General features: G+C 39.9%; 1 protein-coding gene across 8 annotated transcripts in view; it reads left to right on the forward strand.

Moving 5' to 3' along the window:
• SAMSN1 (SAM domain, SH3 domain and nuclear localization signals 1) overlaps positions 1 to 13,324 on the forward strand; it is a 95,991-nt gene that overhangs the window by 67,542 nt on the left and 15,125 nt on the right. For all 8 annotated transcript variants that reach the window (XM_071809651.1, XM_071809655.1, XM_071809657.1 and 5 more), the window contains 3 exons: positions 9,514 to 9,585; positions 10,163 to 10,318; positions 12,377 to 12,497. In XM_071809651.1, coding sequence (XP_071665752.1) covers positions 9,514 to 9,585; positions 10,163 to 10,318; positions 12,377 to 12,497 — 349 coding nt within the window. The remainder of the gene's footprint in view (positions 1 to 9,513; positions 9,586 to 10,162; positions 10,319 to 12,376; positions 12,498 to 13,324) is intronic.

A 13,324-nucleotide genomic window follows, 5' to 3' on the forward strand; every position in this document is an offset into this window, starting at 1 on the left:
CCTGAGCTAGAAACCCTCTTTCAGGTCCCACACTGGTCCAAAACCAAAAGTTTACTGAATTTCTTTTCAGTTCAGATTTCCAAGGAGCATATTTTTGATTCCCAGGTATACGTTGTGCAAGCATGTCCCATTTTTGAAGTTGCGAAACTGCAGTAAAGCGGCACATGTGCTTTCTTCAACTAGACAATAAGGATAACTTTGGCCCATGGATGGCAATAAGCGGACATTGGAACTCAGCCTTGTGATAAGGGAGGATAGATGAAGGGGAAAAAAACGTAACACTGGTCATCATTTTAAAGGAGTCAAAATTTATCCCACTGTAATGAGTACAGTCTTTTATTTATTTATTATTTCCAGGAAAAAAAAAATGTCAGTAAATAGATATATAGATTTGATGAAACACTAAAATTCACATTGGCTGATGATAGATACTGAACTGAATTTTGCTTCTCTATTGTAGTGCATCTCCATTAAGGCAATTTCAGCTAATCTCACTATGGATTCATTAATCAAGTGTAGTCAGGATGTCTGAAGGGAGATAATGAGGAGAAGAAAATTGGCCTATTGTTTGGATCTTATTCTTCAGCTAGTTAGTTTGTATGTCATGTTCTATAATATTTGTATCCCGATAAATAAGTTCTAGTCGCAATCAATTATCATAACAGATGACTAACACATCTTTATTTATTTACAAGCTCAAATTTTTTCCATAAATAGATCAATTAACTTTGTGTTCTCTTTACTTTGCATGCCTATACAGATTTCCACCCTGCAGTATCAGTTAACAGTGAAATGGAAACAAGGCGGACTCATGGCATTTTAAAATTTGCTCCCTTTTAGCCAAAGCTGCAAGCATCCATGGAGACAAAGTCGCTAATCCTATATGTTTTTCTCTAAGCACAAGCATCCTAAATGCATACTGCAGTATCAGCACTCTCTTAGTGCCTTCCAAAATTTCTCCTCTAAAAAGCCTAAGAAAAGATTTGTTCATTTTTTACTCATTTAGGATTACATACTGTATATCTGCCCCACATAAAGCTGTCACTATATTACTTAAACAAAAAAAAAAAGTTGAGGTTCCAAGAGCCCAGTGGGGTTGGAGACCGCTGAAGATGGGAATGTTTATAAGCTCTGTGATATTAACTGCAGCACTCAACCTCAGGTGACATAAAGCATGCAAAAAAGAACTTTCTGTCAGTTTTATTATTTCTAAAAAGGTTCCCCTTGAAAGAGAAGAGTGACCTTGCTCTGCTGAGCTGACATATGCCGCTGAATTAATGGCTGAGCTTTGCTGTAGGGAAGCTTGCAGAAACATTACAACTCCAATGGCTGAGTTTGCTGTGAACATTAATCAGGGGAACCAACATGATGTATCAAACACTCATTTAAAAGTAATAAAAACTAACTCTCTTTATCCCCTCTCCCCCAAGTTTCTTAGAATTAGCTTGTTATTGGTTATTACCTGTTGTCAAGGATAAGACTCCAGGACAGCAGTAAAACTTGTATAAAGGTTTCCTGAAGTTTGCTTACTCTTCAAAAACCCAAATGAGCTTTTGGGATGGTCAGATCTAACCATGACTTAGAGGTTTTTTTTTTTTTTTAATCTTGTTTCCTTCTGGAAGGTCACTTGAAGGAACACCTTCCACAGAATATGTGCCTCTCCCTGGCAAGGAATGCAGAAGCTACCTTTTATTCTTGGTGACTCCCTAGGAGCAGGACCAGCTCCCACAACATGTATGAACGAAGTGCAAGATATGCAAGGAGGCTCTGTCTGCCATCAAAATAACCCCTGTAGAGGTCCTTGTAAGGCTGTGTTACAACGACTGAGTTGCAGAGGCTCTGACCAAAACACTGTCACACCAAGCAGGAGTACTTCCTGCCTATCTCCTGCTGCTCCACACCGGGGCTGGCAGGCAAGCAAGCATGCTGCAGCTGGCAGCTGTCGTTGCTTCTCAGGCTCGCCAAAAGCAACAGCAAAGCCCTCAGACACGCTGTGTCTCCCTGCACTGTTCTGCATGCCGTCTATGTATAGCCCGACGAGGTGGTAGGATCCTTATCAGTACATTCATGATAGTGGTGTGTGGGAGATCCCCACACCTCTGGGGGAGGATACCGGCTGCCCACTCCCCATGTGCTGGGCAGGCACGGGGCTCCCTTTAAACTGAGCCCTTGGGGCTACATGCTGCTCGTCTCCTCTTTGGGCACAGGTATTTTCTTCTTAGTTTAAAGCCCATTCTGCAAACACACATGTGAGTAATTTCACTCCCATGAGAAATCCAGGTGAACCCTGCAAAGTCAGGACCTGGATAACAAACAGCATTGTGCTGTATAAGTAAACTGGGTAAGGACTTTAACTGAAGCAAGGTGATTCACTTTTAAAATATGAACTTGTCTGTGCACTCATATGGTTCAGAAAATATGAAGTTTCAGGAGAAGAAAGGTTTTGGTATTTAAGGGCTTAAAGATCAACACCTGCAGTGCTTATATTGTATTTAACCAATCTTTACTCAGATAGTGCTCCGCTTTACTGCAGTCACAGATCTGTGATCCGCCTGTGGAAGGAAGATTTCCAGGCTTGTCCCTCAATATTTCTGCCCATGTGTAAATGAAGGGTAAAAAAGGATAGCGGGGAGGTAGAAGTGAACATCATGCCAAGTCCTTAACTGTCATTCTCATAGCTCCTGTGAGTTTGTCACACATCCTTAACCTTCTTTTAAAGTCATTTGCTTTTCATGGTTTTGTGTGCCACTGAAAGTCACTTTTAATTAAATGCCATATAAATAATAAAGTCTTAATTACATAATTATTGCAAATACCTGTGTGCACATGCCCAGAATTGGACAGACTGCCAGAAGAGCACTTGAAGTGACTTTTCTCACTGGGAACTGAGAGTGCTCTGCAGCAACTGGGCAGGAACAAGAGTCCTCAAAATTCAGGGTCAATGTGCATTTAAAGAGGAGTCAGATCTGCTCCCCACCCCCTTCCCCCATACATTTTGCAATACTCAGTTGCAAAAAAACTTTCTTAGTGTTAAGATCAACATTTCTTAAATTGCTTCCTTATTTAGTCCCTCACAAACTCGTTCAATCAACAGAGCACATTTTTTTTTTGTCAGACGAAATTGCGTTTTTGCTCAGACTTCCTGCGTGGCTTGCCTTTGCCTGAGAAAGACTCATCGACCTTGCAAGCCATCTTGCCCTTGTTCAACTTTACGAAGGGTAGCTTCTCCCTTGCTCTCAGCTGCATCGGCACCTGTCCTGCACAAGGTGCCCTCTGAAAGCACTCGAGAACCAAGTTTCTAGTGGAAACTCTGATGTGCAGACTGGGTTATCGGGAACCACGAGCTTCGTGTCAGCATCAGTTCAGAGAGAGACAGAGGCTGGTACAAGATAGCAGTACTGATAAAACAGCCACTCAGTGTTTACTTCGGAAGGCAAAGCTTGCTGACCTGGAGGAGTGTTAACTATGATTAACTCAGTATTTTATACAGTTTTTATTTTGCAGTAATTTTCTATCATTAAAATTAGGGTATATGCTCTGACACTTCATGGTGGCGATTTTATTCGGAGACCACTTTGATCCTCTCTCTGCCCATCTCCATGCAGTTACTGAATACCAGACTATGATTACAACCAGTCTTTTACAGAGTCATTTTTAAGCCAGTTAAAAATGCCATTTCAGTAGATTGCCTTATTTGAGTTTGCAAGAACAAACTGTATCTTTTTTATTGCTTTTGACTGGCAAAGTACAAGGTTTAGGCCATGTTTTGCATGGGCTGTAAGGTTATATTAATGGCTTGATTGGTGGCCATAAGTTCTATATGCATAACTAATGTGTAAATACAAAAAATAATTCCTGACGTAAAGTGGTCACAACATCTTTTTTTTTTCTTTTACTTTCCTATTACTCTTTGGAGAGCTACTGAATCTTGTATGCAAATTCTCATTCTTTAAACAGACATGAGGGGATTTTAGTTGTGGTGGGGTTTTTTGTTTGTTTGCTTGCTTGTTTTTCACAGAACATCCCCAAAGCTAAAATTTGCTATCTTGTTTTCTGTGAAAGTCTAGGACACCATTTATTTGATTAGCTATGCAAGCAGTAAAATAAGCTAGCAGAGTGGCAATATTCATTTCTACTTTGGTGAGTCTTCATTTCCTTCCCAGAGTAGTCTCCTCCTTCCTGAGGCACTAGGAGCATCAGAGAGCAGATGGAATGAATCAAATCCTGAGCTTCACTTATCTCTATCGATCATAGCAGCAAGCACAGACTGTCCTCTTGGGAGCTACTGTGGCTTCTTCTGAGCAGAGAGGGAAGAACAAAAGTGTCTGTGGCAGGCGAAGAAATTGGGCAACATGCTGAGCTCTCTTTTTGTTATTTCCAATGACCGCATTTGCCCCTGTACAACTTGCACAGTCTGGGTAGTCTAAGGATGAATGGAAGCTAAAAATGAAAATGCATGGAGGAATTTCAAGAGATTTACTTGTGTGAGAGGGTCAGCACAAAGCCATTGCTTCGTGCTGGACTTAAAAGCTATTTTGAATAGAACTTGAAGCAAAACATAATGCGCTAGAATTTCTCACAGCAGGGAATCAGATCTCTGAGCAGTGTAAATTGTCCAAAGGAAACTATGAGATAAGTATCACCCATAATAATTATTTAGCAGGATAACTGCTGCCAGTTTTGGCTCAAAGGTTGTCTTTAGACATAGAAAAGCTCTGACTAGTTTATCATAAGAATTACCTTTTTTCTCCTATGATATGCCCTACAAGGGAAGGAAGTTTTATAACAGAAACACACAGACTGCAGAAGCTCTTCTTGTTGTTTTTCTATTTGCACACCATACCATTTTCTGGGAAAAATTATAGGCTATTTACAGAAAAAATAGATCACCAACTGCAGAGTGCCTGAATTAAGATAAACAGTAATCACATAGCACTTACACCTTTAAAATTATTATTTCAAGTTATTGAATTTCATGGAATTGAAGACATAGGAAAAGATGGAAGAAGGTTTTAAAATACTGAAAAATATCCTTGATATTTTCTATTATGCTAATTTGGTATAGTGAAGGGGAAGGGATGAAAGTTAATGCATTGATATGCAGAAATTATATGATCAGTCCTTGTGTGGGAAAATAAAAATGTTTTTCCCCTGCTCATGTCTCCATTAGATTTACTGAGCAAATTCTTATTTGCTTAACACCTCCATTGGTAGCTCTTGCATGATTCCAGAGAGAAAAATCACTTAACTTTATAGGATGCTGAATATTGGTATCAAAAGTCAATAGCATATTTTCTACTGTTAGCTTTGCATTTACTTTAAAAGCTTCCCTTCACCTGGAAATAAAGCCTGTCCATATCTTCACAAAGTAGGTGTTCCCTGACACTAATGCAGTGACTGACACTACTGAAAGTAATAGCCCTGTTCCCCTTGCAGCCCAGAGCTCCTAAATCTGCTTTTTGTTATCAGTATAATGGGGTTGAATATATTTTTAAAAGGTGGTAGTTATTGATTACTTAATGGAAAAAGTTAGTATGGAGAATTGCTGAAGCAGCCCTATTTAGTGCTCTCCAGTGCAACAAGACCATTATCTAGAATAGTGGAAATCATCCTGTAACCCTTATTAATATTTAATAAGGAGGAAGCAACATTGAAGTACACTACAAAATAGCCCGAGGCTTCTGCACATGTAGGATATAAGGTTGTTTCAAGGGTCAAAAAAGAGTAACTGATTTCCCTGTGCTCAAGCTGTTCATAGGTAAGACCAACAATAAACAATGTTTTTCCTCTTGTTCCTTTTAAAGTGTTTGCAGCACATCTGCACTTTAATATACAGTTATTCCTACTAGACAACTTGAAGTGATTGAATGCAACAGAAAGGTCAGTGTATGTTTAGAGATTGCTGTGTGAGACTATTTCATACTTTCCCAATATTGCTGTGAATCTCAGCCTCCCTGTTTCTATCCTTCCTGCTCCATGCTGCAGGGAACATTTGGCTGGGTTGACGAGCCAGTGAAAGGTGTTAATCCTGTCTAATAGAACCATAATCCTTGGGGCTGTGTTCTTATATCATACTATTGAGCTAACCCCTTGTCACAGGATACTGTTCATCTACTTAATAGCAAAGTTCTTTATGGGAATTTTAGATAAAATTGAAGTGTACAATCCAAATTGTCCTTTTCAATTTCACTGGGTAAAAACAAACAAATAAACCACAATGTTTAGCCAACAGAGATTTTCTGGGAGATTACAATCAATTACAAGGAGAGATGTGTAATTTTTTCTTTCTTTTCTTTTCTTTTTTTTTTTTTTCCTCCCCAGTGAGTAGTAAATGTAATTTTACTTGTCCGAAAATATTCACAAATCTGGGTCAGCTTCTTCAAATAACCTTTGGCTAGAATATTTTTCAGGTTACATGTGCACAGAAATGTTAGTGAAAAAAATGAAGTTATTTCTTTTTTTCTTAAATTGCAGTGGTTAGAACATTGACCCAAATTGTGGGTACACTTTTCCATCTGTTTGTACTCGGGCCTCTCCCACATCAAATTTTTGAGGGGAGGGTGAAATCATTACTAAATAAGTGTGGGAAAATGGGGAAATGAAACAGCAAGGAGCTTATATTTTCAGTTGTGTTCCAGGGGCTGCTGATTTTCTTCTTCTCAAATTGAGACTTTAAGACAAAGTATTTTCATATGGTATCCTGTAGCTTTTCTTTGCCTTACTTTTTTCTCTCTGTAAACTATTTTTAGTTTAAAAGTGACTGTGTGTAAGAGATTAAGGGCCTAATATGGGTAGTAACCCTGTGATTAATGAGCATGGACAGAATAAGATCAGGTCCTTCCTGGATGGAGACACCGAGGGGAAGTATGTGTGTGCTCCACATAGCTGGTACCATTTTCACAGAGAATCGTAGAATGTTAGGAATAGGAAGGGACCTCAAAAGATCATCTAGTCCAATCCCCCTGCCGGAGCAGGAACACCTAGATGAGGCTACACAGGAATGTGTCCAGGGGGGTTTTGAATGTCTCCAGAGTAGGAGACTCCACAACCTCCCTGGGCAGCCTGTTCCAGTGCTCTGGCACCCTCACTGAGAAGAAGTTTCTTCTCAAATTTAAGTGGAACCTCTTGTGTTCCAGTTTGAACTCATTACCTCTTGTCTTACCATTAGTTGTCACTGACAAGAGCCTGGTTCCATCCTCGTGACACTCACCCTTTATATATTTGTAAACATTAATAAGGTCACCCCTCAGTCTCCTCTTCTCCAAGCTAAAGAGACCCAACTCCCTCAGCCTTTCCTCAAAAGGGAGATGCTCCACTCCCTTAATCGTCTTTGTTGCCCTGCGCTGGACTCTCTCCAGCAGTTCCCTGTCCTTCTTGAACCGAGGGGCCCAGAACTGGACACAATATTCCTGGTATGGTCTCACCAGGGCAGAGTAGAGGGGAAGGAGACCCTCTCTCGACCTGAATTATGAACTCCTTCCTTAATATCATGATTGCAAAGCCTGAACACCGCCTTGCCACCCTGCATGGTGGCATCAGGAGCCTGACACCACTCCCGATGAGTCTCACAGAGGACTGACTGCTGCCAGGAAAGTAGAGCTTCAGGAGATAGAGCAGCAAACAGCAGCTTGGCAGCTGTGAGCAGAACAGATAAGGAGATGTGCCAGCATTCAGAAATTCACCAGCAGCTGAAAACGTTACATAGGTCTTGGCTCAAGTAGGTCTTTGGTTTTGTAGCTTTCCAGAGGACAGAACTCCCGCAGTGTTGCTAACCCTGCCATCTAGGTCAGCAACTGGAGGATGGGTGCAGGAAGGGTGGTCTTCCCTGCAGTTTGGGCAGTTCTGCTCCTCTCACCATCACTGAGAGATTGCTCCTTAACTTGACTGGAAGCAGGTTGATGCTGGCATTAAGCATGTCTGCAACACAAACGCAGGCAATGGGACTGGCTATTAAACCAGTTCTTTTCTCCTCTTCTTTTGTTGCTCAAAGGATGGTCTAAGTCAGGAGCCTCTGAGGCTACGTCGTGGATGCTCTTAGCTGGCAGAGAAGATGGGAAAGCAGTTACGGTAGAGCAGAACCAGAAGCTCAGAGGTCCTTTAGAGAGTTGTGGCATTCCCAGATGGACAGTGATGATAGCTGGAGATGCCAGGAGAAAGCATGGAAATTGCATTAGAAACCAAGGGGAAGACAAAAAGATGGCTCTTGTGATTGGAGGAGGGAAGAAAGCAACGGAGCAAGGAACTGGTTTTGCTGACATCACATAGTCAGGATAAACGGATTAATAAATACAGGAAAGCCTGTAACCGAGCGGTGAAATCACTTATTAATTCATTCAGGACGTGTTTATTTTGTGGTTTGCTATTTAGTTCAGTATTGTTTTCCCCCAGAGGGGATTTTGAACACTCAGAAATATACTGAGATGATATAGTATATAACAGTAAACCTTGCTCACAAACTCTGATACTGCATTAAAAGACTTTAATTTAGTATGAAAGAGTGAAGAACTTCAAAAGAAAAGGACTCATTCTGAATTTAGCTTTGAGTATTGGTGAAGACATAAAAACAAGCTCTTCAAGACACGGTAGACCGGAGAAATCTCTGATTTCTGGTTGTTGTTAGGGCCCCACTTAAAGGGACTTCTGACTTGTCATCAGTGCCAATTTTATGCAGTTTGCCACCACTGGCAGTGCAGTGTCAGACAATTCTGCCTGGGCATGTCTGGCAGGTATTTCTGCATGACCTCTTTTGCAAAAATCTCCTTACCATGTCAATTATCCGCACACAGAAAGAGTGAAAATTAGAAAGAAGTAAAAACAATCTACTCAAAGTCTCTTAATGCACAGCTCAAGTAATGCATCCTTTCTTATGTTAAGCAAAACTGTGGCACAGGGGCAAATTGTACCCATGTAGATTTAAAAAATCAGATATTTGAATTGCAGGATTGGGAAGAAAAACACATGGCCTGCTTGATTATTCTGTTACTTGCTCCCTCTGTAATATATGCATTTTGGACAACATATATTCTTAATCCTTATTGGTCCTTGCTGGTTCCTGTTGGTAAAGAACTGTAGAGAGTGTCTACAGCTGTGAGAGTAAACTGTGAATTGTCACAGTTTACATCACCATAACTGACTCTATGGCTTGTATAGTATTTATGGAAATGGCTTTTTTCCTCATGGACAGAAATCTTACCGAGAAGTAACTCATAGATATCTGTGTATAAGTAATGTGAAACTAATGTAGAAAAACTCATAATCATATCCACCATCTAATTAGTGTTTGAAGCAGTATTGGGTTTTTTTATTCATTTTTCTGCTTCTGGCAGTACAGTCATAAATTTTTTTCCCTGTAGTCACCTCCTAGTTTGTTTCTGGCTGGATGTAGCAGTTCATGGTCCATTGATCTGGGAGGAATTTTTAACACAAACAGGTGATTTGACAGTTATATTTAAGTCTCAATAAGAGAATAAAATGCCAGCAGTGAGTCAAGGTTTGTCTTCTCTTTCTTTACAGCGCACGAGCAGCTTTGGAAGCTTTGACCGTTTCAGGCACCACTCAATATCAAAGACAGATGATTCAGCTGAGGTCTGTATAACACAGAGTTTTACTTTCTTCAGTTCACTTTCCCATGACAGTTATTCAAAATCATTAGGAAACTACTGTGTAAATTTTACACTGGTGAGAACTTTGTTGGTGTACCTGGATCTGTCTGGGCAACTGAGTCCTTGCCAAAATGAACAAGAGAATCACACCTAAATTTTGTTACTTTGATGGGAAGACTAGAAACAGTTTTTCAAAAAGACAGAAGTACACTTCAGGTTGATGCATACCTAAAGTAACCAGTATGTGTATGCAAACCACAGATGTGTCTTTTTTGTTTACAAGAAGCCAGCATAAATCCCCTCAATTCTTGTTTGGATTAAGGACAATAAACAATGGGAAACAAAATTTTCTATCACAAAAAATATTCTATTTCTGTCATTCACACATACACTGGTGTTCTGTACACCTCTTTAGGTACATGATTCCCCAGGAAAATGCTTATGACTGACTTTTGTCATTCTAACTGCATTGGTGTCCTTAGTGTTTTTCTACTCCTATTCCACTACATTGAATTTCATTGTTGTGGTGAGCTGTTTCTTATTTTTTAATTTCAAATCAGACATCTGAGTTGGAGACTATAAGTGACATTGGAGACGCAGTACAAACTAAGGCAGCAAATAATGGAGGAAGATTGGGTAAGAAGATGAGAGCCATTTCCCTTACCATGAAGAAGAAGATGGGTAAAAAGTACATCAAGGCACTCTCTGAGGAGATGGTAAATACAGCTTAAGAATCTAAAGTCTGATGATAACATATGCAAAGTAAAAGTGTTATGTGCATTTTTCCTTTTTATGTTTCAATTGTCATCAGTTATGACAATCCATAAAAATGTGGTAACACTAAAACAGCTTTTAGTATGTAACTTTTCTTTCACGTGCATGTTAATGTACACACACATGCATACATACAATTACAGCATCACATAGTAAGGACCCAAGATAGATAGGAGTTTAACATAATTGAATTTTGTTTTGTCATCAAGGACCATTTCTATAAGCATCACAAAAAATCTCCTGAAGTGGACACAAGGGAGTATCACATAAGCCCCATCAGCAGTCTGATACTCAACCTGAGCAAAATGCTTCATGAGAAGAATTTATCTTTCAATGCAAGAATTATTTCTGAAGTCCATTTTGTAGAGATCATCCAGCATCCTAGAGCATGACAACTCATACAGCTTATCTCCTTTTACCTTACCTAATCTTAGTGAACCTATCTTTTTTAAACATAAAAAGATATAATGTTTCACACACTGCAAACTCTATTTTCTCAGTATCTTGTGTCAGTGAATTCTGAATTTTAAAACACATAAGGAAAAAGGACTTGTCATACTTAACCATCCTAAAAAATCTAGGTAGTCTGCATCCTATACCACACTTGTCAATATCAAATAAGCAGGCAAAATAAATAAGAAACTTCATAAGTAGAAAATAGCATTTCACAGGATTTAGACAGCATTTCACACTTTAGACAGTTTTTGGAGGTCAAAGACAAGGATTCCTATTTCATAAGTTTAGTTTGCATTTTTTGCTACAATTTGGGAAGTTGCAATCCGTATGTGATAAGAAAGAAAAATCAGAATTTCAATATTTACCTTCTGCACATTTGCTGCAACTGTTCACATGACAGAAATTCAATGAATTATCTGGTTGACCACACATGTAGTATGATCTTCATTCCTGCAGGAGATTATGACAATCAATACCAGTACACAGATTCAACTATGGGTTGTGATGCTGACTGGTGTAACAAGTACTGTTCTTGCTGAAAACCAGTATAGTCTTTCATTTCAATGCTATGCCTTATACATACCTGTATGGGTTCCTACTTCACTGTAATCTTGATGTCATCAGTCAACTGATGAATAACTAACATTTCCCCAAATATTATCTAACATCCTAAGTACTGCAGGATGTTTTGTATGCATCAGGATTTCACACACATTGGCAACATGATGAAATTGGCTGAAGAAATTTCTTCCTCTGAAAGCTCATCACTATTTCATTTAGCTTTATGCCATCCCTAACTTACCTGTGACTGAAATATGGATCTTACTGTTTCAATTCATTAAGTGTATAAGCTGTGATTCCTGAGGTGTGATTTAATGTTATGAACTAAAAGGGCCAGTTTCATATGCTGTTAGTTTTTTGTGTGAGAAACTTGCATCTGTCAATTCTGAAATGCATTGCATTTTGAAGCCAATGTATAGGTCAGGCAATGTAGTGAGCATGGTGGTAGAACAGTGATGCCATACACGTGTGCAAGCTGTCTCCTAAGCAGCCTGGCTGGAGTGCCAGCCTGCTGCCAGGTGTCCAGGGTTTTCAGAAGTTCCAGGCAAAATACATCTGCCTCAACTAGCACTTCACCACATGCTTTCAAAATTAAACTTTATACTTCCTGCTCAGAGACAATCAGATGAAAAAAATCACCTGATATGGCTATCTGCGAATTTCCCACTACAAGCCTTCGTCACTGCTGTGATATATTGCAGTCTTCTGAGATGGACAATCAGTTTAGCTGCTTGAGCGGGAGTGGAATGAAGTGAGTGGGGCAGAGGAGACAGGGGATTTCTCCAAGATCCTAAGGATCATCACTAGCAAGTGGTGGTGCTAAACATCCTTATTATCAGGCATCGAATTCTAAAATGCTTTCTCTCTTAGAGTGGTTCTTAATAAAGCGTAATGATGATTTAATCTCCAACAAGTATTTAAAAGAAAAATAAATTTTATAAAATACATCTCTTGGTGGTTAACATCTGATTTTTGTGTTAAAGAATGAAGAAGGAAAAGATGACAGTGATCCTGGTGGTGGAATACACACAGAGAAGGTCTCCCTAAAACCCAGTGACTCTATGGAAAGTCTCTATAGTCTGAACAGTGGCCAGAGCTCATCTAGTAAGTACAAGATACTCACACTTCTTATTCAGTCATTGGATCAATATTGTCATTGTTTAAGTCTGAGGTATCAGAGCTGGTGATCAAAAATGTGATAGTAGCAAGCTCTTCAGTCTGGCAGACAAAAGTGTAATTCGATTAAATGGGTGTCAGCTATGGTAGGGAAACCTCTTTCCAGAAACCTGCTCAGTGTTTTTAAGAGTGGAAATACTAAATGAAGAAAAACAAAACTAAACAAAACATAACAAAACAAAAACAAACAAACAAACAAACAAACACACACAAAAAACCACCATGGATTGTAGGGGATGTTGCTGGTATATAAGCCATACTTGTTTTGGGTGACTGTGATTGCTGTGGTGCTGGCACCCACAGGGTTGCAGTCACTGGGTGCAGTCACACAAGCATCCTCTCTCAGAGGGTAGTGCTTGTGAGTCCACTCTTTGCCCTGCAGATTTGAGGCACACAAAGTGAGAGATGTCTCTGACATGATGGAGGATGGGGGCCTGACCTGGCACCTTCAGGTCTCAATGCAGAGAGACACAGTCTGCTTCTCTGAAAACCTGCCAAAAACCCTCCCCCAACAGCATAGTCTCAGTTGGAGGGCAGATGAACCTCTGAAGAGGAGATCGTCCACTTGTCTATCCATTGCTCTGTTGTGGACATCTGCTGGACAGTAGGTCACAGCTGTCCATGATGACGTAGCTGCAGGCCTCACCTGAGCCCTAAGTGGGGACCTGAGTTGCAGTCCAGACCATTTGCACTTGGTAGTTAATCTGGCCCTGAGATGGAGCTGTGCACTTAAGCAATCACCTCAAACAAAACCA

The sequence above is a fragment of the Patagioenas fasciata genome, chromosome 1, assembly GCF_037038585.1.
Source record: "Patagioenas fasciata isolate bPatFas1 chromosome 1, bPatFas1.hap1, whole genome shotgun sequence".
Classification (NCBI taxonomy): domain Eukaryota; kingdom Metazoa; phylum Chordata; class Aves; order Columbiformes; family Columbidae; genus Patagioenas; species Patagioenas fasciata.